The 27,913-nt window shown below is 45.2% G+C and overlaps 1 protein-coding gene across 1 annotated transcript in view; it reads left to right on the top strand.

Annotated features, from left to right (window-relative positions):
* Positions 1-27,551, top strand: part of USP35 (ubiquitin specific peptidase 35) — a 53,250-nt gene extending 25,699 nt beyond the window's left edge. Inside the window, exons 8-11 of the mRNA XM_047693004.1 lie at positions 22,572-22,665; positions 23,571-23,677; positions 24,213-25,467; positions 26,426-27,551. Of these exons, the coding sequence (XP_047548960.1) occupies positions 22,572-22,665; positions 23,571-23,677; positions 24,213-25,467; positions 26,426-26,593 (1,624 nt within the window). The 3' untranslated portion in view covers positions 26,594-27,551. The remainder of the gene's footprint in view (positions 1-22,571; positions 22,666-23,570; positions 23,678-24,212; positions 25,468-26,425) is intronic.
* The last annotated feature ends 362 nt before the right edge of the window (positions 27,552-27,913 follow it).

The following is a 27,913-nucleotide window of genomic DNA, read 5'->3' as shown; positions in this document are numbered from 1 at the left end:
AAAAGCTTTTAGACTTCACCACTGAGTGTTATATTTGCTACAGATTTTAGTATATGGTTTATATCACGTGGAGGTAATTTCCACAATTTCTATTATATAGAGTATTTTTACCATAAAAATGTGCTATTGTCAGTTGCTTTTTCTATATCAATTGACTTGATCACGTTGTTCTCTTCTTTATTTTGGTGATGTATATATATTACATTGATTTTTTTTTTTGGTATGTTGAACCATCCTTGCTTTCCAGGAATAAATGCTACTTGGTCATGGTATATACTGCTTTTATTATTATTTTTATTTATTTGTTTTTTAATAGTACATTTCACCTTTTTAAAATATTGTTAAAGTTTATTTATTTATTTTAAGTAATGTCTACACCCAGTGTGGGTCTTGGACTCACAGCCCCAAGATCAAGAATAGCACATTCTTCCAGCTGAGCCAGCCAGGCATCCTGTCGTATACTGCTTTTAATGTGCTGCTGAATTCTGTTTGCTTGTATTTGTTGAGGATTTTTGTATTAGGATTCCTATAGGTAATCAGTCTGTAGTTTTTTTACACTGTTTTCAGCTTTGGTATCAGAGTTATGCTGACCTCCTAGAATAAGTAAGACGTAAGAAGTGCTTTTCAGTTTTTTCAAAAAGTTTGGGAAAGATTGGTATTAGTTCTCCTTTAAAGGTTGGTAGAATTCACTTGAGAACCCTGAGGTCCAGGACTTTTCTTTGTTGGGAGATTATTGATTACTGATTCAACCTCCTTACTAGTTTATGTCTGCTCAAACTATTCTTCATACTACTCTCTTATTATTATTCTTATTTCTATTGAATTCGTATTGATGTCCCCATGTTAATTTCTGATTTTAGTAATTTGAGTCTTTTTTCCTTAGTCCATCTAGCTAAATGTTTGTTAATTTTCTTTTAAAGATGTTATTTATTGGTCAGAGAGAGAGCACAAGTAGGCGGAGTGACAGACAGAGGGAGAAGCAGACTCCCGCTGAGCAAGGAACCCAATGCAGGACTTGATCCCAGGACCTTGGGATCATGACCTGAGCCGAAGGTAGATGTTTAACTGACTGAGCCACCCAAGTGTCCCATGATTGTTAACTTTGTTGCTCTTTTTGAAGAACCAACTTTTTTTTTTTCTCCTATATTTCTGTTTTCTGTTTTAATTTTCTCTGCTCTAGTCCTTTATTTCTTTCTTCTAACTTTCTTCTAGTTTCTACCTTCTTCTAGCTTCTATTTCTAGCTTCTAGCTTTCTTCTAGCTTTAGTTTGTTCTTTTTCTAGTTTGTTAAGTTGTGAATATAGGTTGTCGATTTGAGATCTGTCTTGTTTTTTAATATGAGCATTTATAGCTATGTTTCCCCTATCACTACTTTGGCTATATCCCTTAAGTTTTGGTATGTTTTGTTGTGTTTTCATTTGTTTCTGAGTAGTTTCTAATTTTCCTTGTGATTTCTTCTTTGATCTTTGGTTGTTAAAAAGTGTGTTGCTGGGACACCTCGGTGGCTCAGGTTATGATCCCAGGGTCTTGAGATCAAGCCCACATCAGACTCCCTGCTCAGCGGGGAGTCTTCTCCCTCTCCCTTTGACTGCTGCTCTCCCTGTTTGTGCTCTCTGTCTCCTTCTCTCTCTGACAAATAAATAAAATCTTAAAAAAAAAAAGTGTGTTGTTTAGGGGTGTCTGGGTGGCACAGTTGGTTAAGTGTCCAACTCTTGATTTTGGCTCAGGTCATGGTCTTAGGGTTGTGAGATCGAGCCCCAAGTTGGGTTCCTGCTGGGCCTGGAGCCTGCTTCAGATTCTCTCTCTTCCTTTGTTCTTCCCCGCCCCTCTGTAACTCCTTCTCTTCTTACCTCTTAAAAAAAATGTGTTGTTTAATTTCCACAATTTTGTGCATTTTCTTTTTGTTACTGGATTCTGTTCATCCAGTGTGGTCGGAGAAGATTCTTTGACATTTATCTTTTAAAATCTGAGATTTAATTTGTGGCCTAATTTATAATCTTTCTGGCAAATATCTCATGTGCACTTGAGAAGAATGTGTACTGCTGCTTTTGGGTGGAGTGTTCTGTACGTGTGTGTTAGATCTAGGTGGTTCTTGGTTATTGTGTTAAGTCCTCTGTTTCCTTAACCTTCTTTTTTGGTTGTTCCTTTTTTTAAATTTTTATTTATTTTTTAAAGATTTTATTTATTTGTTTGACAGAGAGAGATCACAAGCAGGTAGAGAGGCAGGCAGAGAGAGAGGAAGGGAAGCAGGCTCCCTGCCCAGCAGAGAGCCCGATGCGGGGCCGATCCCAGGACCCTGGGATCATGACCCGAGCCGAAGACAGAGGCTTTAACCCACTGAGCCACCCAGGTACCCCTTTCTGGTAGTTCTATCCCTGATTGTGGGTGGGGCACTGAGGTGTAGAAATGTCGATCTCTCCTTTAAATTCTCGTTTCTTTGTATTGTGTATTTTGATGGCCTGTCATTTGGTGTGTAAATGGTTACAATTGTTATATTTTTGTTGTATTAAGCTTTTTATCAATACATTTTTTGTGTTTTGTAAGCTTTTTTGTTTTAAGGTCTGTTTTGTCTGCTATCAATTCAGCTGCCTCTGCCCAGTGCTGGTTTTCATTTGTATGGAATATCCTTTTCTGTCCTTTCACTTTACGCCTGTTTGTGTCTTTGAATTGCAAGTGAGTCCCTCACAGAGAGCCTAGAGTTGGATTGTACATGTTTATCCATCCTGTCAATCTTTGTTTTTTGATGGGAGGATTTAATCTATTTGCTTTTATAGTAATAATGGATCAGGAGGGACTTCTGTCACTGTGCTATTTGGCTTCTACATACCCTTTAACTTTTTTTGTCCCTAATAGCCTGCATTCTTGTTGTCTTCTGCGTCCAGTTGATTTTTCATAGTGAAATGTTCAAATTCTTTATTTCCTTGCTTGTATATTGTATAATTGTTTTCTTTGTTGTTACCATGGGGATTACACTTAACATTCTAAATTTAGAACCTTCCAATTTTAATTTGTAGCAGCTGAATTTCAATAACATAGAAACCTCTGCTCCTTTACAGCTCCTTCACACCTGTTTCGGTTGTTGATGTTGCAAAATTACTTCTTTATACTCTGTATGTCCCAAAAACATAAATCAGTAGTTCCTCTGTGTTTTAAGATTTTTTTATTTATTAGAGAGTGAGCGAGAGCAAATGAGAGAGAGCATGAGAGGGGGCAGGGTGGCAAAAGGAGAGGGAGAAGCAGGGAGCCTCATGTCGGGCTCTGGATCTCAAGATTCTGGGATCATGACCTGAGCCGGAGGCAGACACTTAACCTGCTGAGCCACCCAGATGCCCCAGGTCATGATCCCATCCGGCTCTGGGCTCATTGGGGAGCCTGCTTCTCCCTCTCTGCCCACTGCTGCCCCTGTCTGTGCGCGCGTGCGCGCTCGCTCTCTCTCTGTCAAATAAATATATAAATCTTTAAAAAAAAAATGTATTAGTGATCTAAATAACATGAAGAGAAGATAGTTACAAACCAGAGTTAGAGTAATTCCTAGCTCTTACATTAGTAATTTTTTCTTTACATGTATCACTCTCTTAGATAATGTTGAAACAAGAAGCACAATTGAAATAATAGTTAGAGGCGGTGGCTAAAACAACAGTGACTTTTATAGTTGCTCATGTATTTGCGTTTTTTTTATTAGTTTTTTTTTTTTTAAGATTTTATTTAAATTTGTTTATTTGGCAGAGAGAGAGAGAGAGAGAGAGGGAGAAGCAGGCTCCCCACCAAGTGGAGAGCCTGATGGGGGGCTCGATCCCAGGACCCTGAGATTGTGACCCGAGCTGAAGGCAGAGGCTTAACCCAGTGAGCCACACAGGCGCCCATGTATTTGCGTTTGTTGAGATCTTTATTTCTGCATGTGCTTCAGGGTGCTGTCAGGGTACTGTCCTTTCAGCTCGCAGGACCTCGCAGGACGCCCCTGAGCATGACTGCAGGGCAGGGCAGGCTAGTGGTCCCAGAGTCTCCCAGCTGTTGTTTTATCTGGGAATGTTTTGAGTTCTCCCTCAATTTTGAAAGACAGTTTTGCCACATTGCGGATTCTTGGTTAACAGTTTTTTTCTTTGAGCGCTTTGACGGTATTTGTCCACTGTCTTCTGGCCTCCAAAGTTTCTGATGAGAAATCTGTGAATAACTATTTGCATAATTAGTATTAATGATCCTTTGTTTGGGATGATTCATTTGTCTTGCTGCTTTGAAGATTTGGTCTTTGTTGATCTGATATGTCTGTTGTCTTTTTTTCCGCCCCTTTTTTCTATTTAATGTGTCTCAGTGGGTCTTTTTGAATTCATCTTACTTGGGTTTTCTTGAGCTTCTTGGCTCATTTATGGTTTTAATCCAACTTGCGTAATTTTCAATCATTATTTATTAATATTCTCTCTGCCCCTTTTTTCCCCTTTTCCTTTTCTGGGACTCCCACCATGTATATATCGGTCCTTTTGCCGCTGGCTTACAGGTCTCCAAGGTTCTGTTCACATTGTGCCAGTCTTTTTTCTTTCTTTTCCACAGCTGTGATTATTTCCATTGTTCTCTCTTCAAGTTCAGCTGCTCTTCTGCCTGCTTATATCTGCCTTTGCATCCCTCTAGTGAATTTTTTATTTCAGTCGCTATTCTTTTCAGACCCAGAATTTCTTTTTGGTTTCCATTTGGGTTTTCTGTCTCTTTGTTGACATTTTCATTTTATTTACATTGTCTCCTTGACTTTCTTCACACCTTTAGTTCTTTAATCATCTTTTTTTCTTTTTTTAGAAGGGAAGGGAGGGGCAGAGGGAGAGGGAGAATCTCAAGCAGGCTCCAGTGCTGTTAGCGGCTCGACTTCATGACCTGAGCCGAAATCAAGAGTCAGATGCTTAATTTACAGAGCCACCCAGGTGCCCCTTCCTTTACTTCTTTAATTATCTTTAGAAACCGATACTTCAAAGTCTTTGTCTGATTCATTGGCCTTTAAGTCTTTCTTGGGGACAGATTTTGTTGGATTGTTATTTTCCCTGGAGTGGGCCACACTTTCCTGTTTCTTTGTGTGTCTTCTGATTCTTTCTTGGACTCTGGACATTTGATTTTAATAATATGGTAACTCTGGAAATAAAATTCTCCTCTTCCCCCATTGTTTTCTGTGGGTTTTTTTTTTTTTGTTTGTTTGTTTGTTTTTTTAATTGTTGTAGGCTGTCTCTGTGTGGAAGATCAGCCTGAGGTGTAAACGAAGTGTCTTCTTTCTTTTCTGAGCCTTTCCTTGGGCGTGTGCAGTCACTTTTTGATTTTTCCTGTATATGCAATTTCTGAGTGTTCTAGCTTTTAATGTCTGGCTTCTGAAATGTGAAAGGTTAAAAAGGAAAGGAGGGCAGAGGAGCGCTGGCCCTTTAAGTCTCCTGGCGGTCACTTCAGCTTAAGGTGGAGGGGCTTGCACCCAAGGGGTGTGTGTGTGTGTGTGTGTGTGTGTGTGTGTGTGTGTGCAGCTTCAGCGGCTGCTTGCCTCTTTGCCCCTCTGTGATCAGAAGTAGAGCTCAGAGCATAGATTCCCAGTATTTGGGAGACAGAGTACTTTTTACCCTCCATGCATCCTGCAGGCTGTGTGTAAACTGTTCTAGAAACATGTACACAGCTGCCTGCCATTTGGCTGGGGGGTGGGGATAGATAACGGCTGCTGTGCTAAGAGGTGAAATTGATAGCAGTGAACAGTGGAAGCCTTCCCCTCCAAGTTGTAAGCTTTCAGAGGACTCCAGAGTTTTCAAATAGGAAGCATTAGACAGATTCTGCCAATGCGTTGTTGTCTAGGTGGGGAGACTGTTTCCTGGTACTTACCACTCTGCCATCTTCCCAGAATCCCTCCTCCTTCTCATTTTAAAACCTTTTTTTTTTTCCAGATCAATTTTAGGTTTACAAAACTGAGAGGAAGGTATCAAGATTTACCACTTTCTTTCCTCACAGTTGCACTGCCTCTCCCATTATCAACGTCACTCACCACAATAGTACCCCTTTTTTTTTAAATCAAGGATGAACCTGCATTGACATATCATCACCCCCATAGTCCACAGTTCATGCTTACTCTTGGCATTGTCCATTGTGTTGGTTTAGACAAATGTGTAAGGACGTGTATCCATCACTGTGGTTATTATACAGAATATTGTCATTGCCCTAAAAATCCACTGTGCTCTGCCTCTTTGTCCCCCTTCCACTGATCTTTTCACGGTTTCCATAGTCTTGCCTTTTCCAGAATGTCGTATAGTTAGAATCGCATGGTTCCGTATTGGTTTGTAATTTTCAGATTGGTTTCTTTCTTGTAGTATGCATTTAAGATTCCTCCATTTCTTTTCATGGCTTAGTAGCTCATTTCTTGTTACTGCTGAATAGTATTCCATCATCTGGTTTGTGCCACAGAGCATCCATTTACATACTTGAAAGACATTGGTTTCTTCCAGGTTTTCGTTATTAAGAATAAGGTTGCTGTAAACATCCATGTAGAGATTTTTGTGTGGACATGATGATTCAGCTCCTTTCAGTAAATAACAAGCATGGTAGCTGGATCAGATGGCAATAGTATGTTTAGTTTTGTAAGAAATTGCTAAAAAAGAAAAAAAAAAAAGAAGAAATACTTGCCTAGGTGTTTTCCAAAGTAGCTGTACCATTTTGCATTCCCACCAGCGATGAATGAGATTTCCTGTTCCCCATCCTTGCCAACATTTGGTGTTTTCTGTGTTCTGGATTTTAACTCTTTTTTTTTTTTTTTTTTAAAGATTTTATTTATTTATTTGACAGAGATTACAAGTAAACAGAGAGGCAGGCAGAGAGAGAGAGAGAAGGAAGCAGGCTCCCCGCTGAGCAGAGAGCCCGATGTGGGGCTCGATCCCAGGACCCTGGGATCATGACCTGAGCCGAAGGCAGAGGCTTTAACCCACTGAGCCACCCAGGCGCCCCTGGATTTTAACTCTTCTAATAGGTGTATAATAGTATCTCGTTGTTGTTTTAGTAAATCTGTAGAATTCATCTAGCGTAACTAAAACTCTAGCCCTTTGACCACTTTCTTTTCTCTTCTGCCCCTCAACCACCATTCTGTTCTCTGCCTCTCTGAGTTTGACTGTCCTCTGTATTTATTTATTATTGAAATATAGTTGACAGGCAGTATTGCACAAAATACTGCTTTGACAAGTCTACGTTATGGTATGCTCACAGGGTAGCTTTCATCCATCACATTCATTATATTCTCTTTTATCCCTGTGTCTTCTTGATTCCATAACTGGAAGCCAGTATTTCCCAAGGCCCCTTGACCCAGTTTTCCTGCCCCCTCACCCCCTCCCCTTGGCAACCATTAGTTTAAGTTCTTTGTATTTATGAGTCTCTTTCTGCTTTTGTTTGCTTATTCATTTGTTTTCTAGATTCCACATATCAGTGAAATCATGTTATTTGTCTTTCTCGGTCTCATTTCACTTAGCATCATAGCCTGTAGGTCCACCCATGTTGTTGTAAATGGCAAGAGTTCATTCTTTATGGCAGAGTAATATTCCATTGTGTGTATATAGACCACATCTATATCCATTTGTCTGTTGGTGGACACTTGGGCTGCTTCCGTATCTTGGCTATTGTAAATAATGCTGCAGTAAACATAGGGGTGCAGATATCTTTTCGAGTTAATAGTGTTATTTTTTTTGGGTAAATACCCAGTAGTGGAATTACTGAATTGTATGGAATTACTGGATTTATTTTTTGAGGAACCTCCATACCGTTTTCCACAGTGGCTGCACCAGCTTGCATTCCCACCAGCAGTGCACAAGGGTTCTGTTTTCTCCACATCTTTGCCAATGCTTAGTTCTTGTCTCTTTGAGTCTACCATTCTGACAGGCGTGAGGTCTTATCTCATTGTGGTTTTGATTTGCATTTCCCCAATGATGAATGCATCTCATTGAGCATCTTTTCATGTATCTTGTTGGCCATCTGTGTCTTCTTTGGAAAAAAAAAATGTCTATTTAGGTCATCTCATTCTTAAGTTGGATTATGTTTTGGTGTTGAGTTGTACAGGTTTTTATGTATTTATATAATATTAATCCTTTTCTTAATCATTTATTTTATCTTTTTTTATCTTTTTATATTAATCATTTATAGGCTATAACGTTTGAAAATATCTTCTTCTATTCAGTAGGTTGTCTTTTTGTTTTGTTGATGGTTTCCTTTGCTGGCAAAAGATTTTCATTTTGGTGTGCTCCCAAAAGTTTTTTTATGTTTTTATTCCCCCTCTACTGAGAAGACCTATCTAAAAATACGTTACTAAGGCTGATGTCAGAGAAATTACTTGCCTATGTTTTCTTCTAGGAGTTTTATCATTTCATGTCTCACATTTAGTTCTTTAATCCATTTTGAGTTTAATTTTATGTATGGTGTAAGAAATTGGTTCAGTTTCATTCTTTTGTACGGAGCTGTCCAGTTTTCCCAGCACTTTTTGGTGAAAAGACTTTTCTCCCCATTGTATATTCTTCCCTCCTTTGTCATAGATGATTTGACCATATAATTGTGGGGTTATTTTTGGCCTCTTTATTCTGTTTCACTGATCTATGTGTCTCTTTTTGTGGCACTGTCATTCTGTTTAGATTACTACAGCTGTGTGGTATATATTGAGATCTGGGATTGTGGTGTCTCCAGTCTTTTTTTTTTTTTTAAGATTTTATTTATTTATTTCTGAGAGAGAGAGAGTACATGAGCACAAGCAGGGGAGGGGGTATAGGGAAAAGCAGACTTCATGCTGAGCAGGGCCCAATGCGGGGCTGGATCCCAGGACCCTGGGATGATGATCTGAGCTGAAGTCAGATGCTTAACCGACTGCACCACCCAGCCATCTCTCTAGCTTTGTTCTTTCTCAAGATCGTTTTGGTTATTCAGGGTCTTTTTTGGTTCTCTACAAATTTTAGCATTGTTTGTTCTAGTTCTGTGATACATGTTCTTGGTATTTTGATAGGATTTCATTGAGTCTGTAGATTGCTTTGGATAGTATGGACATGTTAACAATATTAATTTTTCGAATCCATGAACATGGAATATTTTTCCATTTGTGTCATCTTCAATTCTTTCATTGATTGTTTGATTGTTTTCAGAGTACAGGTCTTTTACCTCCTTGGTTAAGTTTATTCCTAGGTATTTTATTCTATTGATGCAATTATAAATAGAATTATTTGCTCAATTTGTCTTTCTGCTACTTTGTTCTTAGCATATATAAATGCAATGGATTTCTGTGTATTAATTTTGTATTCTGCAACTTTACTGAATTAGTTTATTCTGATAGTTTTTTGAAAAGGTAGAGTCTTTAGGATTTTCTTTTTTCTTTTTTTTTTTAGATTTTATTTATTTATTTGACAGAGATCACAAGTAGGCAGAGAGGCAGGCAGAGAGAGAGGAGGAAGCATGCTCCCTGCTGAGCAGAGAGCCCGATGCGGGGCTCGATCCCAGGACCCTGGGATCATGACCTGAGCTGAAGGCAGAGGCTTTAACCCACTGAGCCACCCAGGCGCCCCTCTTTAGGGTTTTCTGTGTAGAGTATGGTACCTGCAAATAGTGATGGTTTACCTTCTTACTGATTTGGATGTCTTTTTTTTTTTTTTTTTAATTTTTAAATTAACATATAATGCATTATTAGCCCCAGGGGTACAGGTCTGTGAATTGCCAGGTTTACACACTTCACAGCACTCACCATAGCACATACCTTCCCCAATGTCCATAACCCAACCACCCTCTTCCTACCTCCCTACCCCCAGCAACCCTCAGTTTGTTTTGTGAGATTAAGAGTCTCTTATGGTCGATTTGGATGTCTTTTATTTCTTATCTGATTGTTGGACTTCAGCTCCATGTTGAATAATAGTGGTGAGAGTGGACATCCTTGTCTTGCTCCTGATCTTATAGGAGGGGCTCTGTTTTTCACCATCAAGTATGATGTTAGCGGTGGGTTTTTCATACAGGACCTTTATTATGTTGAGGTATGTTCTAACACAGGGAGAGTTGTTTGTTACCATGAAGAGATGTTAAATTTTCCCAAATGCTTTTTCTGTGTCTATTGAGATGATTGAGATTTTTATCTTTTGTTAGTATGTATCACTTTGATTGATTTGTGAATATTGTGTCGTTTGTGTACCCCGGAATAAATCCAGCTTTTTTTCCATGTGGTGCATGGACCTTGTAATGCACTGTTGAATTGGTTTGCTAATACTTGGTTGAGGATTTCCGCATCTGTGTTCATCAGGAATATCGGCCTGGGGTTTCCTTTTTCTGTAGTGTCTTTGACTGGTTCTGGTATTTGTTTTTTCTTTGTTGTTGTTTTAACATGGAATATATTTGGTAGCTTTCCTTTTTCTTCCTTTTTTTTGGGTGGGGGGAGTAGTTTGAAGAGAGATAGGTCTTATCTTTTCTTTAAATGTTTGGTAGAATTTACGTGTGAATCTGTCTGGTCTTGGACTTTTGTTGGTAGTTATTTGATTACTGATTCAATTGTGTTATTAGTAATTGGTCTATTCAGATGGTCTGTTTCTTCTTGACCCAGTTTTAGAAGCTGGAATGTCTCCATTTCTTCGAGGTTGTCCAGTTCGGGGGCACGTAGTGTTTGCAGTAGTCTCTTCAAGTCCCTTGTCTTTCTGTGGTGTCAGTTGTTGTTTCTCTTCCATTTCTGATTTTGTTTAGTTGGGTCCTCTCTTTTTTTCTTGATAAAGAGTTATCAGTTTTTAAGAAATATTTTTAAAGAACCAGCTCTTTATTTCATTGATATTTTTTAGTCTCTGTTTCATTTATCTCTGCTATGATCTTTATTATTTCTTTGCATTTACTAACCTTAGGCTTTGTTCTTGAAGCTCCTCAAGGTGTAAGGTTAGTCTGCTGGTCTGAGATTTTTCTTGAACTTGACATAGGCCTATATTACTATAAACTTCCCTTTTAGAACTGCTTTTGCTGCATCCCAAAGACGGTGGACTGTTGTGTTTGCATTTTCATTTGTTTCCATGTATTTTTTTTATTTCCCCTTTGATTTCTTCATTGACCACTGGTGGCTTAGTGGTGTGTTGCTCTCCTTACAGCCTCTTGTTGGATCGATGCCTTTGTTACTATGGAATGCTTTTCTTTTTCTCATGTCACAGTCTTTGTCTTAAAGTTTATCTGAGTATTGTTTTCCTGCCTTTGGTTTGCGTGGGAGCCTGCTTGCTGCCATTTGCATGGATTGCATGGATTGTCTCAGACACCCCAGCGTGCACTGGCCTTGGCTCCTAACAGGGCCCCAGGGCTCCGCCTGCACTGAGCACCCCAGGCCTTCTGGCTCACAGGCAGTCTGGCTTCATCTGGCCTGCCTGGGCACGTTCTTTGCAGGCCACAAGGGAGGGGCACCATTTCCTTTCAAAGCGGTGAAAGGGAAAAATCTACAATAGAGAATACTCCACCTGGCAAGGTTATCATTTAGAATTGGAGGAGAGATAGAGCTTCCCAGACAAAGTTAAAGGAGTTCACCATCGCTAGAGTGGCCTTGTAAGAAACATTAAAAATATTTCTTTAAAATGGGGGGAAAAAACTATAATTAGAAGTAAGATAATTATGAGTAAAAAAATGTAGTGTATGTCAACATATACATAAAATGTGGTAGGAGTAAAAAGTTCTTTTAGAATGTGTTTGAACTTAGGTGACCATCAATTTAATATAGACTGCTGTATACTTAGAATGCCATATATGAACCTGATGGTTACCACAAACCCAAAACCTGTAATACACAAAAAATAGAAAGCCAAGCTTAACATTAGGGAAGGTCATCAGTCACAAGGAAAAGAGTACAGGAGAAGAAAGGAACAGAGAAGAATGATTAAAAACAATAGAAACAATTTAAAAAAATTTAAGTATGTACCTATCAATAATTACTTAAATTTAAAATGTACCTGGTATAAATGCTGCAATCAGAAAACACAGGGCAGTGCAATAAAATGGATAAATAACACCCAGGGGTGTCTGGGTGGCTCAGTCAGTTAAGCCTCGGACTCTTTTTTTTTTTTTTTTTTAAAGATTTTTATTTATTTATTTGACAGAGATCACAAGTAGGCAGAGAGATAGGCAGAGAGAGAGCAGGGAGGCAGGCTCTTCACTGAGCAGAGAGCCTGATGCGGGGCTGGATCCCAGGACCCCGGGATCATGACCTGAGCTGAAGGCAGAGGCCTTAACCCACTGAGCCACCCAGGTGCCCCAAGCCTCAGACTCTTGATTTCAGCTCCAGTCATGATTTCAGAGTTGTGAGATCAAACCTTGTGTGGGGTTCTGCCCTGGGCATGGAGCCTCCTTACGATTCTTTCTCTCCCTCTCTCTAAAACAAAAACGGGCCATCGAGATACTGCCTACAAGAGACTCCCTTTAGACCCTGGCAGGGCAGCTGGAGCTGAAGTGGGTGCAAGCCGGGGTGGTCCCAGGGTGCTCGGTGCGGAGGGCATCCTGGCTGGGTGGCTGCAACTGTGGCCCATGTGGGCCGTGGTATCCCAGGGTGCTTCATGCGGGGGGTAGCTTGTGGTAGCTGGAGCCGAGACAGGGTGTGGGCTGGGGCATCCCGGAGTACTCGGCATGGAGGGGGCTGTTGCCAGGACTGTTGAGGCTGGAGTGGTTTCAAGCTGTGGTGTCCCGGATGCTCGGCAAGTTGGGGTGCCCTGGTGGGGTAGCTAGCACAAAGCAGGTGTGAGCGAGGAGTTCTTCGAGTGCCCTGAGCTGGGGGTGCCTTGGCACGTCTTCTGGGTTCCAAGTGGTACGGGCCTGGTGTGTTCCAGGGTCCTTTGTGACTGTGTCACCTTGGCGAGATGGCTGTAGCTGTAACAGGCTGACCGGGGGCATCGGGGTGTGTGCTGTCCTGGGGCTACCCTGGTGGGACGGCTCAGCCTGGGATGGGCGAGAGGCCTGGGGCCCACGGAAGGGGCAGGACAGCCATGGTGCCTGGGTCTTGCTCTTGTCTGTGCTCTCAGGCCGGAGGGGATCATAAACTGTGGTGCTCAACAGCCCTTTTGTCCAGAGGAAGTTCCAGCAGTTCCCCTGCTGTTTGGCAGGGTTCTAGGGCTGGTTCCTTTATATTGTTGCTTTTTTATTTTTTATTTTTATTTTTATTTATTTTTAAGATTTTATTTGACACAGTGATCACAAGTAGGCCGAGAGGCAGAGAGAGAGGGGGAAACAGTTTCTCCGATGAGCAGAGAGCCTGATGTTGGGCTGGATCCTAGGACCCTGGGATCATGACCTGAGCTGAAGGCAGAAGCTTAACCCACTGAGCCACCCAGGCACCCTATTGTTGCTTTTTTAAAGAGAAGTTTTTTTCTTTTTTCAACTGTGCTTCAGCATAGACAGATCTGCTCATGGTCCCTCAGGACGGTTCCTCCCCATGGCAGTTTGCAGAGTTGGTGGTGGGGATTCTGAACCTTGGTTTCCATCTCTATCTCTGTCTTTCATGATGTTCTCCAGTTGGTCGTGCAGAAGCTGTCCAATCAACCCTTAGTTCTTCAGGAGGAATGCCTCTATAAGTAGGTGTAGGTTTGGTATGTCTGGAGAATGTGAGCTCAGGGTCCTCCTTATTGCCATCTTAGACCAGAACCCATTTTGTTTTTGTTTTTGTTTTTTTTTAAATTTTATTTATTTATTTATTTATTTATTTATTTATTTATTTATTTAACAGACAGAGATCACAAGTAAGCAGAGAAGCAGGCAGAGAGAGAGGAGGAAGCAGAGAGCCCAATGCGGGGCAGAGAGCCCAATGCAGAGCTCGATCCCAGGACCCTGAGATCATGACCTGAGCTGAAGGCAGAGGCTTTAACCCACAGAGCCACCCAGGCGCCCCAAAAAGGGCCAAACATCTTAACAGACACCTCACCAAAGATACAGAGATGTCAAATAAGCACATAAAAAGATGTTCCTCGTCATAGGTCATCAGAGAAATGCCAATTAAAACAAAATGGGGGGGCGCCTGGGTGGCTTAGTGGGTTAAAGCCTCTGCCTTCAGCTCAGGTCATGATCCCAGGGTCCTGGGATCGAGCCTCCCATCGGGCTCTCTGCTTAGTGGGGAGACTGCTTCCTCCTCTCTCTCTCTGCCTGCCTCTCTGCCTACTTGTGATCTGTCAAATAAATAAATAAAAAATTTTAGAAAAAAAAAAGATGTTTGGCTCTTTTTAAAATTGAGTTATGATCGACATACAATATTATGTTTCAGGTGTACAACACAGTGATCTGACATTAGTATACATCGGGAAATGGTCACCAGGAGAAGTCTAGTTACTGTAATCTGTCGCTTTACAGTGTTAATACAATATTATTGACTGTACTCCCCATGCTTGTGAATTATTTTTAACTGGAAGTTTGTACTCCTTAATTCCTTTCACCTGTTTCACCACTGCCAATGCTCCTCCTCTCTGGCAACCAGCAGTCTGTCTCTGTGAGTCTTGGTTTTGTTTTATAGATTCCACACATGAGTGAAATCGTGGTGTATTTGTCCTTTCTGTCTTATTTCATTTAGCTTAATATCCTTAAGGTCCATCCAGGTTGGAAAGAGCATGATTTTTATTTATTTATTTATTTTTAAAAGATTTATTTATTTATTTGAGGGGGGTGGCCAAGGGAGAGGGAAAGCATCCCAAGCAGACTCCCCACAGAGCCTGGAGCCCAACACAGGGCTTGATCTCAAGATCCTGAGATCATGACCTGAGCCAAAATAAAAGTCAGTTGCTTACTGAGCCACCCAGGGGCCCTATTTTTAAATTTATTTTATGTTTTTAATTTAATGAATGAGTAGTATTCCATCGTGTGTGTACAACCCAAGTGTCAAAAAACAGATGAATGGATGAAAAAAACTCTGTGTGTGTGTGTGTGTGTGTGTGTGTATGGAATATATATAGTGTGTGTGTATATATATATATTGTGTGTATTGTATGCATTTTATTTATTTTTTCTGCCTAATTGCTGTGCCTAGGACTTCTAGTACTATGTTGGATGGAAGCGGGAATATTGAATATCTTTGTTTTGTTAAGCTTTCACTATTGAGTATGATGTTAGCTGTGGGTTTGTCATATGTGACCTTTTTTTTTTTTTAAGATTTTATTTATTTATTGGTCAGAGAGAGAGGAGCGAGAGCGAGCACAGGCAGACAGAGTGGCAGGCAGAGGCAGAGGGAGAAGCAGGCTCCCCGCCAAGCAAGGAGCCCGATGTGGGACTCGATCCCAGGATACCGGGATCATGACCCGAGCTGAAGGCAGCTGCTTAACCATCTGAGCCACCCAGGCGTCCCATATGTGACCTTTTTTATGTTAAGTTTCATTCCCTGTGTATGCATTTTGTTGAGAATTTTTTTCATAAGTGGATATTGAATTTTGTCAAAATCTTTTTCTCTATTGAGATTATATGAAATTTACATTACATTTAGTGTGATATATCATGTTAATTTGTGGATGTTGAGCCATCCTTGAACCTGGAATAAACCCCACTTGGCCATGGTATATGATCCTTTCAATGTATTGTTGAACTCAGTTTGCTAATATTTCGTTGACAATTTTTGCATCTGTATTCATCAGGGATATTGGCTTGTAGCTTTCTGTTTTGTGTGTGGTTGTATCCTTGTCTGTTTTTGGTATCAGGGTAGTGCTGGCTTCATAAAATGAGTTTGGAAGCTTTCCCTCTTCTTCAGTTTTTTGGAAGAATTTGTGAAGGCTAGATACCCAGTATTCATATTCTTAGAATTTTTGGTAGAATTCACCAGTGAAGTGTCTGGTCCTGGACCTCAGTTTGTTGGGACTTTTTTGATTACTGATTCAGTCTCCTTACTAGTCATCAGTATCCTTAGATTTTCTAGAACTAATGTAAATTTCTAAGAATTTATCCATTTCTTCTAGGTTGCCCAATTTATTGTTTTTATAGTTCATAGTAGTATCCTATGAGTGTTTGTATTTCTTTGGCATCAATTGTAACATTTTTTTCACTTTTGATTTTATTTGAGTCCTCTTTTCTTTGTTAATGTACCTAAACGTTTGTCAATTTTGTTTTCAAAGAACCAGCTTTCAGTTTCATTGATCATTTCTCTTGTGCTTTAAGTTTCTATTCCATTTATTTGTGCTCTGATCTTTATTATTTCCTTTTTTTTTTTTTAAACTGTGAGCTTTGTTCTTTTTCTAGTTCTTTTAGGTGTAAAGTTAAATGGTTTGAGATTTCTTTTGTTTCTTGAGGTTTACTCTGAGTTTCCCTCTTAGAACTTATTTTACTGGATCCCATAGATTTTGGTATGTTGTATTTCTGTTTTTGTGTGTGTGGGATATTTCTGTTTTATCTCTAGGTATTTTAAAAATTTCTTCTTTGATCTTTGATCTCTTCTAGTTGTTCAGTTGTAACACATTGTTTACTCTCCACAGATTTGTGGTTTTTCCCATTTCCTTCTTGTAAATGATTTCTGGTTTTATACCATAGTGGTTAGAGAAGATGCTTGATATGTTTTCAGTCTTCTTGAATTTATTGAGACTGCTTTTGTCACCTAATGTGTGATAGAGCTGCATAATATACCATATGCATTTGAGAAGAAAGTCTATTCTCCTGGTTTTGGATGGAATGTTTTGTATTTTTCTGTTAAGTTCATCTGGTCTAATGTGTTGCTGATGGCTGATGTTCCCTTACTAATTTTCCATTTGGCTGATTGATCATTGATGTAAGTGAGGTGTTAAAATCCCTTACTGTTGTATTGTTCTCCTTTTCTCTCTTTAAGTGTGTTAATATTTGCTTTGTATATTTTGGCGCTCCTATTTTAGATGCATATGTATTTATAAATTTTTTAAAAAGATTATTTATTTATTTATTTGACAGACAATGAGAGAGGGAACACAAGCAGGAGGAATGGGAGAGGGAGAAGCAGGCTTCCTGCCAAGCAGGGAGCACAATGTGGGGCTCAATCCCAGGACCCTGGGATCATGACCTGAGTTGAAGGCAGATGCCTAACAACTGAGCCACCTGGGAGACCCCAGATTTGTAAATATTATATTTTCTTACTGGATCAGCCCCTCTACCATTATGTGGTGCCCCTCTTTGTCTTATAGTATTTGTTGTAAATTCCATTTTGTTTGATGTGAGTGCAGTTTCCCCAGCTTTCTTTTCATTTACATTTGCATGGAGTATCTTTCTTTTCTCCCATCCCTTCACTGTCAGTCTGTGTCCTGACTTCTGAAGTGAGTCTTTGGTAGGCAGTATATGGATAGGTATTGTTTTTTATCCATCCAGCTCACTTTTGATTGAAGAATTTAGTCCATTTACATTTAAAGTAATTATTGAGAGCTATGTACTTATTGCCATTTTGTTAATTGTTCTCTGCCTTTGTGTGTAGTTCCTTTCTTTCTCTCTTTTCCTTTGTGGTTTTATGATGTTTTAAAATAGTATGTTGGACTCCTTTCTCATTTTCTTTGTGTATTTATTCTAAGTTTTGGTGTGTGGTTACTGTGATGTCCACAGACATCATATTATTTATCTAATTACATTCTATTTTAGGTTGATAGCAACTAATGGTTGAACACACTTGAAAATTACATTTTACTCCCCTCCCTAGTTTCATGTTTTTGTTTTTTGTTTTCTTGAGAGAGTAAGAACACATGTGCATGCAAACAGGGTTGAGGGGAGGGAAAGGACGACGGAGAGGATCTCCAGCAGATTCCTTGCTGAGTGCAGAGCCCACTGCAGTGCTTGATACAGGGCTCGATCTCACATACCTGAGATCATAACCCAAGCTGAGACCAAGAATTGGTTGCTTAACCTACTGAGCCACCTGGGTGCCTTTCTAGTTTCATGTTTTTGTTCTCTCTTTTTACATCTTTTTAAATGTATATATTAGCTAATTATCATAGTTTTAGTTAATTTTGTGAGTTTTATCTTTTAATCTTCTTAGTACCTTTGTAACTAACTGATTAATCCATTATCTTTACTATGTATTTAGCTTTTCCAGTGAGATTTTTATTTCTGTGCATGTTTTTGTTATTAGCGACATTTCTTTTCAGCTTAAAGAAGTTTAATATTTTTCATAAGGCCTATTTAGTAGTGATGAATTCCCTTAGTTTTTGCTTATCTTTAAAGCTCTTTATCTCTCCTTCAAATTTGAATGATAACCTTGCAGGGTAGAGTGTTCTCAGTTGTAAATTTCTCTTTTCAGCACTTTGAATATGTCATGCCACTCTCATCTGACTTGTCAAATTTCTGCTGACAAAGCTGTTAGTAGCCTTCATGGTTTTATTTTTATTTTAAAAAATTTTTGTAGGTAAAAACTTGTTATTCTCTTGCTGCTTTTAAGATGCTTTAAGTTTTGACATTTTAATGATAATGTTTCTTGCCATGGCTGTCTTTGGGTTCATCTTATTTGAAACTCTCTGGGTTTTCTACACTTGGACGTCTGTTTCTTTCCGCAGGTTAGAGAAGTCTTCAACCTGTTTCTTCAGATACATTTCCTGGCCCTTTCTTTCTTCTACCGGAACCCCTCTAACATGAATGTTATTCCATTTGATATTGTCTCCGAGGTGTCTTAAGTTACCTTTATTCTTCTAAAATTCTGTTTCCTTTTTGCTGTTTGGTCTGGGTGAGTTCCACTGGTTTGTCTTCCTGCTTGCTGGTTTCTCTTATCTCATCCATTCTGCTGTGGAGCTGCTCTAGTCTGTTTTTCATTTGAGTTGTCACGTTCTTTACCTCTGTGACTTCCTTTTGGTACTTGCTCACCATGCTGTTTTGTTGTAGAATTTCTCACTGTGTTCATCTAGTCCCCACCGCTGCCCCTTCCCCAAGTTTGGTAAACATGTTTATGTTCATTCATTTGAATTCTTTATCAGGTAGATTAAGATTAAGACCTCATCCTTAAGGTCTTTCTCTGAGGTGTTATCTTGTTCTTTTTTTTTTTTTTTTTAAAGATTTTATTTATTTGAGAGAGAGTGTGTGAGTGCGGGGGGGGGGGGGGGGGGGGGGGGGGGGGAGGGCAGAGGGAAAGTGAGAGGGAGAAGCAGACTCCCTTATCTTGTACTTTTGTTTGGAGCACAGTTCTGTTGCCTCATCTTCCTTGACTCTCTGCCTCTGTTTTCCCTATTAGGCAGAACAGCCACCTCTTTGTCTTCAAGGCGTGGCCTTTTGTAGGTGGATTCTTGGTCACTCTTGTCTTGGTTCTTGGTTGTCTCTTGAACTTTTGTAATTTGCTAAATCACCGGATTTATTCTTCATATGTCCCTATTGATATGACCCCATTTGAGCACGTTCTAAGACCTGTCAGTGATCCAAAGGTAGGGACCTCATTTAGCACCTAGTTTCAGGTGATGGGAAGCCAGACTCTCAGGCAGTAGCTTGTGAAGTATGTGAATATGTTGGGTCCTATGTTGCTACAGTAGTAATCCCTGCCAGCCTCCAGGTCAGATCTGGAAGTGTTCCCTGGACAACAGTTTTCAAAATCAGGGCACCAGCCAAGCTCCTTTCTGGGAGTTCCCTCCAGCAGGAGTGAGGCGAAGGGTGTACACAATGTTCTGTCTCCTTGCTCCTGTTCTGGAAGGGCTTTCTCAGCCTCTAGATAGGTGGGAAACCTGAAGCCTGTCCTTCTGGCTGATGCTCTGGACTAAGTATTTGGCTTTTTTCATAGGCAGAGTCAGGTTGTGTTTCAGTCTGTGGCCTGTGAGTGTCCTGGGGGTGGGGGTGGGTAGCCTGCCAGGAACTTTCTTTCTTTCTTTCTTTTTTTTTTTTTTTTAAAGATTTTACTTATTTATTTGAGAGACAGAGATCACAAGTAGGCAGAGAAGCAGGCAGAGGGAGAGAGGAGAAAGCAGGCTCCCCAAGGAGCAGAAAGCCCGATGTGGGGCTCCATCCCAGGACCCTGGGATCATGACCTGAGCCGAAGGCAGAGGCTTTAACCCACTGAGCCACCCAGGCGCCTCCTGCCAGGAACTTTCTGTGTGTTAGCTTTGTGCACAGCTTGCTAACCATAGCCGTCTTGGGCCATGAGGGCCGGGTGATCTAGGGGCATCTCTTGTGTGGGTCGGGCATACCCACTTGCTTGAGCAAGACAGCCAGAGACTGTAGGGAATGGGCTTGTTAGCTGGCTTCAGAAGGACGGCAGAGAAATGGTGGGACTGTATACACCCCTGGGCTTCGGCAGTGCGGTGGGAGAGTGCTTCCTCTGCACACATGTCCCCGCTCGGGGGGCCGGGGGATTGTTGCGTCCGCCCACCTGCACTAGCAGATTCTCACTCTGGAGTGCCAGAACTCCATGACGGTTTGCACTCGCTGTCTTAGCCTGGAGTGGGGAAACACTACCACTCCCTGTGTGGTCTGACTCAGTGGATGCACTCCTGTCCCTTCCAGCGAGGTAGTGGAGGCTGGGTACCCGGCTGAGTCTGCCTACCCATGCTGGCACCCTGTCTGTGGTGCGATGATGGTGGCCCCCCGGGGCCCCCGTCACCAGGGGGCTTCTCAGCTGTCCCCGTTCCTCTAGCTGTTGTCTCCAGATCTGGAAATTAATTGATCAGACCTACAGTTCAGGCATTTTGCAAACTGTGTTTTTTTTCCCTGGAGCTCGGGTCAAGCCCTCCGAGGCAGAGCTTAGTTTATCAGAGTACTTTGGGACCCCTGGCTTAGCCAGTCCCATGTTCTGGAGGCTCCTCTCTCTCCAGTAAAGATCCCAGGCTCTGGGGTGCTAGGCGGGAGGCATCAACTCTTCTGTCCCCTGGTGGAAGCACCTGTCTAGGACCATCCCTCCCTGTTGTGTGTCTTTGCTGGCAGGGTGGGGTTTTTTGGCAAGACTCTGTCTAAGCCCCTCTGAGGCATCTCTGGGTGGTCCTTCTGTCCTTGGTTGTGGAAAAGCAGTTCTTCTAGTTTTCAGATCTTTTTCGGAGGGACCCGATCCAGAGGGAGCTGTGGATTGGGTGTGTCTTTGGGGTTCCTGATCTCACTATGCCACCAACTTGGACACTCCCCTTTCTCTGTATTTGGCCCTTTTAAAAATTGGTTGTTGGTTTTCTTATTGTTGAGTTTTAAGAATTCTTTGTATATTTTGGATAACAGACCTTTATCGGATGGGTCTTTTGCAAATATTTTCTCCAAGACTCTGACTTGTCTTTTAATTCTCTGGTTGTTTTCTTTCCCAGAACAGAAGAATTTAATTTTAAGGAAATCCAGCTTATTAATTATTTTCACAGATCATGTCTTTGGTGCTGCCTCTAAAAAGGCATCACCATACCAAAGGTCATAGAGGTTATCTCCTGTGTTACTGTCTGAGAATTTTATCATTTTGTGTTTTATATTTAGGTCTCTGGTCCATCTTGAGTTAATTTTGTGGGATGATTGTGAGGTATGTGTCTTGGTATGTGTATTTTTCTTGTGGGTGTCCAAATGTTCCATTTGTTGATAAGACTGGTTTTTGCTCCCTTGTTTTCCTTTGCTCCTTTGTCCAAGGTCAGGGGACGGTATTTTGGGGCCTGTTTCTGGCTCTCTGTTCTATCCTGTTGATCCATTTGACTCATCTTTCACCGGCACCACACTTAGGCATCTTTTTAAGAAAGAAACAGAGCAAGAAGCTTTGCCCTGGCTTGTGGTATGACTTCAAGTAGGTTTCTCCTCTCTGAGCTTCAGGTCTGTTGTGGGGAGGTCAGAGCTAACTCTCGAGCACTTCCTAACGTGTGTGCTTCTCAGACCTGGTGAGGGTCTAGTTTTTCCAGTGTCCAGTCTGCTACAGACTGTTAATTTTTGTAAAATACAGTCGGACGACCTACCAGACTGACCGAGTGCTTACATGATGGTAGTGAGGCCACATTGCTGTACGTGTCCCTAACTGCTCCCTCAGCTCCTGCACTTGAACGTTGTGATGGATGGCAGGGGGTCACACTTGGGTAACACCGTTCTGTGCAGCAGGCTCAGGTTGGAAAGATGCCTGACCTGGCTACCCAGAGCTGTTTGTGAGCACAGGAGCTAAGGTGAGGCGTGGGAATTGGTTCGCTCCAAGGCAATGCTGGTGTCAGCAGGGCCTCCTTCCCCTCTCCTGCAGGGTCCCACCCGGTTGTCAGGAGACTGTCACTCCCTGCCGTATCCTCCTTGTGCAGCGCACTCCTCACATGGACCCCTGCCTCCCTCATTTGAAGGCAGCAGAACCACTTGGGTGGTCTTAGGGCCATGGCGTGGGGGGTCCCCAGAAGGGCCTGTGAGAGCAGACTGGGAGGGACCCGGTTGCAGCAAGGCCAGCTGCTCTGGGTGGCTCTGAAGGCCCTTTCCGGGGGGAGGAAGAGATGGGTGTGCACCACGGCAGTGCAGACTGGCGCCCGCGGGAGAGTTCCAGCCTCCCTGCCCTGAGACTATAGGATCTCAGCACCCTGGAGCCTTTGAGTCTCAGGGTCGTGGGCTGTCTGAACTGGAACAAGCTGCAGGGCCGACTTCACTGTCCAGGCTGGGTTGTTCACCTGCTCTTTCTTGCCTGAGCTTGAAGTAGCTGCTGTGCCTTGAGGCTGGGTGCCGGGGTTGCCTGGGCTGCGGGTGAGGAGAGGCTCCTTGGATGCCCTCGGCTTACACCCTGGATGCTTTTGCTTTCTTCTGAAGCTTCAGACACTGTGTGCTCAGATTGACGGAGAACAACTCCCAGCCCCTGATGACCAAGCTGCAGTGGCTCTTTGCCTTCCTAGAGCACAGCCAGGTGAGTGCAGGGGGCTTGGTGCGCCATGGAGAGGAGGCCCTGGGCTGCCACCCTCCCTGCTTCTGGGTCAAAGGCCCTGCTTCCTGGTGTATGCTGGTGAGTCCCGCGTTGGGGCTGGCATGGGTTCGTGGTCGGTTTGGTGCCTCATGGGACAGGAGAGGGAGTGCTTCCTTGTGCCCCCTTCTGTGTGCTGATGGCCAGGTCTCTTCCATCAGTGGTTCACGCTCTTGTGCTAGATGTTGCTTGTCTCATCTGCTGTCATTTCTGAGCACTGGCATCGCCAGGTCCCCTGAGGGCCGTATTTGTTTTGTTCAGTCTCTGCCCTCATGGGACCTGAAACCCTTGGCCAGGCATTATGTAAGGCTCTTTGGGGGTCACAGAGAGGAGGAAGCCACAGTCCGGGTCTTCATGGAGCTCATAGTCTGGTGGGGAAGGTGGAGCTGCAGAGAACAGTTGTAATGCTTGAATGGAGAGAAATGCAGTGTTGTGTGCGCGCAAGGGAGAGAAGAGCTGATTGTGGTAGGGGCGGGACCATTGGGAAGAACTCATGGAACAGGTGTCCGTGCATCTGGGTCTTGAACTCTGTAGGCTTTTGATGGAGGAAAGACGTTTTAGACAGAGGGAATGGCAATGGATGAGGGTCTGGAAAGAAATAGGTGTGCCGGGGGAGAGCAAATCGCTAGAGAATTGGTTCATCTCCACAAACCTAAGGCCGTGCGCATGGGCTGCATGGACGTGGTGGGAGAGGCGGTTCAGGGACGATGAGGGGTGGGGAGGACTTCAGGGTAGAGGCCAGGAAGTTTGGGACAGAGAGTCCCCAGGTACCCTTGGGCCTAGCATGCAGCAGAGCTGATTAGTGAGTGGCCTCCTGCTCCTGACGTGCCTTCCACCTGCCTTGGTCCCAGCGGCCTGCCATCTCTCCAGAGAACTTCCTCTCTGCATCCTGGACACCCTGGTTCAGCCCCGGCACCCAGCAGGACTGCTCAGAGTACCTAAAGTACCTGCTGGATCGGTAAGGGGGGGCCAGACCAGGCTCTGCGTGGGGGCTTGGGAGCCAGAGGAGGGTGCCTGAGGGATAGCCCTTCTCCCCGCTGCGTGGCCTGTCCCTGGAAGCGGGTGCCACACTGCACTTGAGGAAGGCGCAGTGATGGGTGCCGTGAGGGGTGGGCAGGGCTGCATGTGAGGGACATTTGCTCACCAGAGCCCTGACTGGGGAGGGGTCAGTGCGTGCGTATGCGTGTTTTCTGCTTGCTTGAGTGTGCGTGTACACGTGTTCAGCACAGCACTGGGGGCATGTGCATGTAGACGTGGCACCTCTCCACATGGCAGGTTCGTGGGCCTGCCTGGAGGGAAGTGTGTGGCATGTGTGCCTGGCTTGTGAGTGCATGTGTGTGGATGTCATTGGCACTTATGTGTGGGGACTGTGTATACCCATGCACACGTCTAAGCGGGTGGCCCCTGGATAAGGTAGATGGCCCAGATCAGGGCCAAGCACTGAGAATGGATCCGTGCGTGTGTGTGTGAAATCCCCGTGCTCTCTGCTCCAGGCTGCACGAAGAGGAGAAAACGGGGACAAGGATCTGCCAAAAGCTCAAGCAGTCCAGCTTGCCGTCCCCTCCGGAGGAGCCCCCCAGCCCAAGTCCCACCTCTGTGGAGAAGATGTTCGGAGGCAAGATTGTGACTCGCATACGCTGCCTCCGCTGCCTCAATGTCTCCTCTAGAGAGGAGGCCTTCACGGACCTCTCTCTTGCTTTCCCCCCTACTGAGCGCTGTCGCCGCCGCCGCCTGGGCTCGGTGCTGCTCCCTGCAGAGGACGTGGGCGGCCGGGACTCCCTGTCATCCTCCCAAGCCCAGGTCCCAAGCAGGGTTGGTCCTCGGAGGCAGAGGAAACACTGTGTCACGGGGGACGCCCCCACCTCCGTCCTGGACCTGGAAGGCCTGGGCCGCCAGGGACCTGGGGGGCAGAGCCGTGGGGAGGAGAAGGTGGAGAGGGTGGAGCAAGTAGAGGAAGCAGCACAGGAAGTGGAAAGGACCCAAGAGGAGGAGGAGGAAGAGGAGAAAGAGGAGGAGGAGGAGGAAGAAAAGGCAGAGAAGGAGAAGGAGGCTGAGACCACGAAGGAGAAGGAAGAGGACAGCCCGGGGCCAGGGACCCACCGGGGTGCCCCCGCCCCCGCCGGAGAGGGCTCCCGCTCCGTCCTGGATCTGGTCAACTACTTCCTGTGCCCCGAAAGGCTGACGGCCGAGAACCGCTACTACTGCGAGCCGTGCGCCTCGCTGCAGGACGCCGAGAAGGCGGTGGAGCTGAGCCAGGGGCCGCGCTACCTCATCCTGACCCTGCTGCGCTTCTCCTTCGACCTGCGCACCATGCGCCGCCGCAAGATCCTGGACGACGTCTCCATCCCCTTGCTGCTCCGCCTGCCGCTGGCGGGGGGCCGGGGCCAGGCCTACGACCTCTGCAGCGTCGTCGTCCACTCCGGAGTGTCCTCGGAGAGCGGCCACTACTACTGCTATGCCCGGGAGGGCGCCGCCCGCCCGGCTCCCTTGCCGGGCGCCGCCGACAGGCCCGAGCCCGAGAACCAGTGGTACCTGTTCAACGACACTCGGGTGTCCTTCTCCTCCTTCGAGTCTGTCAGCAATGTCACCTCCTTCTTCCCCAAGGACACGGCCTACGTGCTCTTTTACCGGCAGCGGCCCGGGGAGGGGCCTGAGGCCGAGCCCGGCTCTCCCAGAGGCCGCGCAGAGCCCACCCTCCACAAAGATTTGATGGAGGCCATTTCCAAAGACAACATCCTTTACCTGCAGGTGAGCAGGCCCGGGGCCTCTGAGCTCATCCCCGGGTGGAGGGCTTCCCTGCACAGCAGCCGCCTCGGGTGGGATACTCCCCTGTATGCTCCCCTTCTGCTCCCCTGTCGTTGACCCTCTCGTGCCAGGACTGTACAGGCGGACTCGACAGAACCCCTTACTTCAGAGGAGCAGATGTTCAGGAATTACCAGTTGTTTATTCACGCTTGTCCTGAGCGTGCGAAGGAGCACCCTGGGGTTGTGTGTGGAAGGTCGAGGCTTCCAGGGGCACCTGGGGACCACGCTGCCCAGAACCTCCTCTCATATGCCTTCGACTCCCCTCTTCTGAGTCAGGGGCGGTATCAGAATACTTAGCAGCTGGGATGGCAGAGGCCATGAACCACCAGAGTCATCCCACGGGCCCCTGTGGGCAGCGGCGCCAGAGTCAGTGTGGGGACACCAGGCCGGCTGTAGGTTTCCGCTGGGCCGTCCAGGTGGAGGCGGGGCGGCGGGTGAGGAGCAGTGGTGAGGCTGGCCTCCATTCAGCCTGAGGACGGGCATGTTCCTCGTTCCTCGCGGGGCAGTGAGCTGGACAGCCGTGTCAGGACACCAGAGGGGGACCCTGTGTGGTGGGACGTGCTCCTCCTTCCTGGGGCCATTGGCAGGCCCTCATCAGTTACTCCGTCTTGTGTCTTGTGTGAATGAGCTCCTTTCCCCCAGGGGCTAGGAGTTGTTACTGGGAGAAGAGTGGCTTTGAAGGCTAGATAGAGGGTAGAAGGAGGCTCCACCCCAGCCACCCTCCTGCAGGGCTGGCACATCCCGCGGGCAGGAACTGAGGATCCTTGGTGCTTGGCCCTGGGCACCCCGGAGACTGTTGGAACTGCTGTGCTGGATGGCACTGGGTTGGGGGTGCAGTGAAGCCTCTGGCTTCAGAGCCTGAATTTTAAACCTCCTTCCCCATCCGCATCTGTGTTCCCAGGAGCAGGAGAAGGAGGCCCGAAGCAGGGCGGCCTACATCTCTGCGCTCCCGGCCTCTCCGCACTGGGGGAGGGGCTTCGACGAAGACAAGGATGAGGACGAAGGCTCGCCAGGAGGCTGCAGTCCTGCAGGTGGCAGTGGTGGTGACTTCCACAGACTGGTCTTCTAATGTGGACCCTGCCCCAGCCTGTTCCCACCTGCGGGGGGCGCCACAGTCTACCGCAGGGAGGCCTTGATCCTCTCCCTCAGAAAACTGGGTGGGGACCGAGGCAGAGGCGCTCTGCCAGGTGGGGTCTGAGCGAGGCTGTGGAGGCAGGTCCAGCCTTGAAGACAGGCCCTCCCAAGGGCAGGGAAGGTGGAGAGGAAGCTTCTGGGATGCCACTCCTCAGCCTGGAGAGTGCACAGAGACTCAGATACAGAGGTGAGAGCCAAGCCCCTGACCCTGGGCCTCAGGCCCTGACCCTGGGATCAGCCCTATTAAGATTTCTCACCCAAGTGTCCTGGTCAACTTGAAGCAGCTTAGATGGACACTCTGGGCCTTGTCCCCCTGTCCCCCCAGCAGGCTATGTGCCGGGGCTGACTTCACAGCTACAGTGTTTTGCCATCAAGTAGCATAGCCCTCCTCGCTCCCTTCAGACAATCCTATTGCTCTCTAGTACAAAAAGCAGAGCAGGATCGGGGCCACCTTCTGGGTTCTCTGAGGGGTTCCAGAGGCCCCGGCTGGGGTTGCCCGCACCCTTGGTACTTCTTTGAGGGGAGTGCAGGTGGGAAGCAGCCTGGCACGGGGTCAGAGACTGCATAGAGGGGACAGTCCCCCCAAACCCTATCTCCCCTAGCCTGCCTCAGTGCCTGAGATGCCACCACCTGTGTCCCCTTTCTGGTTACGATAGAGAATCTTATTCTACTGCAGCTATGTTTGCGTTTCTCACGAAGCCATCGTCGGACCTGAGGAAAGCTGGTTGGCTCAGCTCCTCATCTGTGGGCATGCGAGCCATGGCCTCGGGGCTGTTGGGGGTGGTTTGGTGAGGAGCAGATATTGACCTCATGTGCCCTGACACTGCTGTACCCTTCTACACAGAGAGAAGAGACTCAGGGTCTCAAACGGGAATAAAAATAGGTTCTCCGAAGCCTTTAAAGATGTCATTCTTTCTGCCTCAGTGGCCGTGATGGTGGCAGTGCCCTTTGTTTCTTGCTGTGTCTGGGCAGTGAGGAGGGTACAACCTGTGCCCTCTTGGCTTGTGTGATGCCCCACAGGAGGTGACAGTGTGCCACGCTGAAGCGCTTGCAAGTTCAAGGTGAGGACTGGGAGAACCCCGAGGGTAGAGCTGGGACCAGCAGTGGTCATATTCCCCAGAGGCAGGTGCTGGTAAAGGGAAGGACACTCATTACCCTGAGAAGCAGTTACCCAGTCCACTGTGCCACCACCACAATCGTTTTTGAACATTTTCATCACCCTAAACATTTCATCACCCTAAAACAAAACTTCATA

This window comes from Lutra lutra, chromosome 10, assembly GCF_902655055.1.
Source record: "Lutra lutra chromosome 10, mLutLut1.2, whole genome shotgun sequence".
Taxonomy (NCBI): Eukaryota; Metazoa; Chordata; class Mammalia; order Carnivora; family Mustelidae; genus Lutra; species Lutra lutra.
This window is presented reverse-complemented; position numbering and strand designations above follow the sequence as displayed.